Raw genomic sequence first — 5,000 nt, forward strand, 5'->3', positions numbered from 1 at the left:
TAGAACATTGTAGGACATTATAATACATTATAGGACATTATAATACATTATAATACATTATAAGACATTATAGAACATTGTAGGACATTATAATACATCATAATACATTATAATACATCATAAGACATTGTAGGACATTATAATACATTATAGAACATTATAGAACATTGTAGGACATTATAATACATCATAATACATCATAATACATTATAATACATCATAAGACATTATAGAACATTGTAGGACATTATAATACATTATAAGATATTATAAGACATTATAGAACATTGTAGGACATTATAATACATCATAAGACATTATAGACATTGTAGGACATTATAATACATTATAGGACATTATAATACATCATAATACATTATAGAACATTATAGAACATTGTAGGACATTATAATACATCATAATACATTATAATACATCATAAGACATTATAGAACATTGTAGGACATTATAATACATCATAATACATTATAATACATCATAAGACATTATAGAACATTGTAGGACATTATAATACATTATAGAACATTATAGAACATTGTAGGACATTATAATACATCATAATACATCATAATACATTATAATACATCATAAGACATTATAGAACATTGTAGGACATTATAATACATCATAATACATCATAATACATTATAATACATTATAAGACATTATAGAACATTGTAGGACATTATAATACATTATAAGACATTATAGAACATTGTAGGACATTATAATACATCATAATACATTATAATACATCATAAGACATTATAGAACATTGTAGGACATTATAATACATCATAATACATCATAATACATTATAATACATTATAAGACATTATAGAACATTGTAGGACATTATAATACATCATAATACATCATAATACATTATAATACATCATAAGACATTATAGAACATTGTAGGACATTATAATACCTCATAATACATCATAATACATTATAAGACATTATAGAACATTGTAGGACATTATAATACATCATAATACATCATAATACATTATAATACATCATAAGACATTATAGAACATTGTAGGACATTATCGGTGTGTTTCTGGTGCAGTAGACTCTTTTCTGTGTGATGATTGTGTTGAAATTGTTGTCATGATTGTCCACTTTAATATGTTTTCTTCTTCTTCTTTCTTCCATCAGACCTGCAGGTTCAGGTTCGTCGTATGTTTGTCATCGTTTTTCCTTCTTCTTCTACTCCTTTGTAGGGAGCGCACGGCGGAAGCTCACGTGCACCATATGCAACCGAAAGTGCTCCTCGTCCCTGAATCTACAGGAACACAGAAAGGTGGGGGTGGGGGGGGGCTCTTTTATTATGTAGCTCCCGATGGCAGAAATGTATTCACATTCAGACGATTATCCCAGTAACACGTTTAATGAAGCGCCGTCCAACGCAGAGCCTCATCGTGAACGTGTCACACACTTTGTTCCCACGGCGACGTCTCGGGCCAATCAGAAGTCTCCGTGAAGCGGCTTAAATCGCCCATTATCGTCATTTAGCCGAACGCCGGTTATTAGCATACGCTGCTGTGCATGGAGGGGGGGGGGGGGGGGGGGGGGGGGTTGAATGTGTAATTATTGGAGCGCCGCTCTGAAGCAGAGAGGGGGATTGGACCTTTTCATCACTTTAATTGCTTTTCTGTCAGGAGACGTCAGAGATTTAGTTTCTGTTGACCGTCAACGTTTACGTGACCTTTGACCCCAGTTTAAAAGGTCAGCAAGTAGAAACTTTTAACGCCCAGAACTACATGGTGAGGTTCTCGTCTTTCCGATTGGTCCTTGAACGCGTTGTCTCCTCTCGTCTGCCGCAGGTTCATGAAATACTCGACTGCCACGCGTGCGACAAGAAGTTCATCTCCACCAACCAGCTGAAGCGGCACATGATCACACACTCTGGTAAGCAGGCCCCGCCCCCTCGGCCCCTCGCCCCTGTAGCCCCGCCCCTCTCAGGCTCACCGCCCCCCCCCCCGTCTGTTTATTCCCCCGGTGCAGAGAAGCGGCCGTATACCTGTGAGATCTGCAGCCGCTCCTTCAAGCGCCTGGACCAGGTGACGGCTCACAAGATCATCCACAGCGAGGACAAGCCCTACAAGTGCAAGCTGTGCGGGAAGGAGTTCGCCCACCGCAACGTCTACAAGAACCACAAGAAGGTGAGCGGGGAACCGGCAGAACCACGTCCTCACCGGTTCTGAGGTTCTCATCTCCCATGGTCTCTCTCTCTCTGCAGACCCACTCCGAGGAACGCCCCTTCCAGTGTGACGAGTGCAAAGCGCTGTTCCGCACGCCGTTCTCTCTGCAGCGCCACCTGCTGATCCACAACAGTGAGTACGAGCGTGTGCGTCTCTGTGACTCCGCCCACACGACCACTTCCTGTACGAGCTCTTGCTTCGCTGTGACTCCGCCCACACGACCACCTCCTGTACGAGCTCGTGCTTCGCTGTGACTCCGCCCACACGACCACTTCCTGTACGAGCTTGTGCGTCTCTGTGACTCCGCCCACACGACCACTTCCTGTACGAGCTCGTGCGTCGCTGTGACTCCGCCCACACGACCACTTCCTGTACGAGCTCGTGCGTCGCTGTGACTCCGCCCAGCTGACCACTTCCTGTACGAGCTTGTGCGTCGTTGTGACTCCGCCCACACGACCACTTCCTGTACGAGCTCGTGCTTCGCTGTGACTCCGCCCACACGACCACTTCCTGTACGAGCTCGTGCTTCGCTGTGACTCCGCCCACACGACCACTTCCTGTACGAGCTTGTGCGTCTCTGTGACTCCGCCCACACGACCACTTCCTGTACGAGCTCGTGCGTCGCTGTGACTCCGCCCAGCTGACCACTTCCTGTACGAGCTTGTGCGTCGCTGTGACTCCGCCCAGCTGACCACTTCCTGTACGAGCTCGTGCTTCGCTGTGACTCCGCCCACACGACCACTTCCTGTACGAGCTTGTGCGTCTCTGTGACTCCGCCCACACGACCACTTCCTGTACGAGCTCGTGCGTCGCTGTGACTCCGCCCAGCTGACCACTTCCTGTACGAGCTTGTGCGTCTCTGTGACTCCGCCCACACGACAACTTCCTGTACGAGCTTGTGCGTCGCTGTGACTCCGCCCAGCTGACCACTTCCTGTACGAGCTCGTGCTTCGCTGTGACTCCGCCCACACGACCACTTCCTGTACGAGCTTGTGCGTCTCTGTGACTCCGCCCACACGACAACTTCCTGTACGAGCTTGTGCGTCTCTGTGACTCCACCCACACGACCACTTCCTGTACGAGCTTGTGCGTCTCTGTGACTCCGCCCACACGACAACTTCCTGTACGAGCTTGTGCGTCTCTGTGACTCCGCCTACACGACCACTTCCTGTACGAGCTCATGCGTCTCTGTGACTCCGCCCACACGACCACTTCCGTCTTGTGTGGGCGCTTCTTTTCCCGAGTGACGCGTCCACGAGACCTTCGAGAACGGTCCGTAAATTAAAGTATTAATGAGATATTTGTGCGAAGGCGTCGACAACATGAATTAATTATCATCAAGTGAATGTTTGGATTTGATTAGAAAAATGTTGAGCTGACCGTCATCGGAATGAACACACACACACACACACACACACACACACACACACACACGCTCTCTCTGAACAGCTGACACCGTGTCAGTGGAACGATGAGTACAATATGAGTGTTGTTCTTTTTGTTGCCGGTGAACAAGAGAAGGGAGCGTGTTGACGCCTGGTGAAGACCCCCAGAAGAAGACCCATTGTTGGGCCTTCTTTGTGCTCCTCCTGTAATTGGGTCTGCCGCTTGCTGTGCGTGATGATGGCCGCCGTTGTTGTTGTTGTTGTTGTTGTTGTTGTTCGGAGGCTCGACGGTGAACAACACCACCTCCTCCTCCCTCCCTCGATTGTCCCTCTCGTTCTCTTCTCTGTCGCCCCCCCCCCCCCCCCCCCCGCAGGTGAGCGGACGTTCAAGTGCGACCAGTGCGACGCCACCTTCAAGAGGAAGGACACGCTCAACGTGCACATCCAGGTGGTGCACGACGGCCACAAGAAGTACAAGTGCGACCTGTGTGAGAAGGCCTTCGTCACGCCGTCCGTGCTCAAGAGCCACAAGAAGGTAACGAGTCGGCCACAGAGACGCTTCGGAGAGTCGGGACGATGGGTTTTGATTTTGACGTGAGCTCAATGTTTCACATGTGGAGTGGAGCCAGAAAACGGCCATCAATAATAATAAAAACTGTATTTACAGCAAGTTGGAGGAATTAACAAAGAAAAACTGTTGACGTGGACACATATATATAATATATAAATATTATATATACATATATTATATATATATGTGTGTATGTATATGTACATGATCTATATATCTATATATATATCTATATATATACATTGAGAAAGAGAAAGACACACAGACAGATTCCTCCCTCACTCAACACGGCAAAAAACGACCTCGCTCTGGAAAAACACTTTTTTCTCGTTCTTCAAGTTGTGAGTGAAAGTATTGATGACATAAGCCGTTAGAAAGCGTTCACGTCGCCATGGGAACGAATCGCACTGTGAAGGCCGCTCATCCTCGTCGGACCGCCGGACCTGGCGGGGCGTGCGTCCTCAGCGCCGCGGAGAAGGCGGAGGAATCAATTCTTCGTTGATTAGAAATGGCAGTTAGTCCATTACCTCCACGGGGGGATGAGGGGGGTGGGGGGCGGGGGGGGGGGGATTCAAAGCCCACAGATCCCGCTGCAGATTACGAGCCCTGAACCCGACGACGTCCGGTGCGGTCGTTTTGAGCGAGATTGAAACCAAACGGCTTCTTGGCACGAGGCTAAAAGAAAATGTCCTGGAGGTTTTTATCTGGAGACCGGCACGCCGAACCGGCCCAGAGATCCGGTCCTGATCAAAACCCGGCTGCAGAGGGGGCGCCCTGGTAACCACGGCAACCAGCCGATCGTTGAGGTCT

General features: G+C 47.3%; 1 protein-coding gene across 1 annotated transcript in view; it reads left to right on the forward strand.

Moving 5' to 3' along the window:
* prdm5 (PR domain containing 5) overlaps positions 1–5,000 on the forward strand; it is a gene marked incomplete at its 5' end in the record, with an annotated part of 42,281 nt that overhangs the window by 10,709 nt on the left and 26,572 nt on the right. The window contains 5 exon segments of the mRNA XM_034531358.1: positions 1,254–1,333; positions 1,857–1,941; positions 2,038–2,195; positions 2,273–2,366; positions 3,994–4,154. Of these exon segments, the coding sequence (XP_034387249.1) occupies positions 1,254–1,333; positions 1,857–1,941; positions 2,038–2,195; positions 2,273–2,366; positions 3,994–4,154 (578 nt within the window).

This window comes from Cyclopterus lumpus, chromosome 4 (assembly GCF_009769545.1).
Source record: "Cyclopterus lumpus isolate fCycLum1 chromosome 4, fCycLum1.pri, whole genome shotgun sequence".
In the NCBI taxonomy this organism is placed as follows: Eukaryota; Metazoa; Chordata; class Actinopteri; order Perciformes; family Cyclopteridae; genus Cyclopterus; species Cyclopterus lumpus.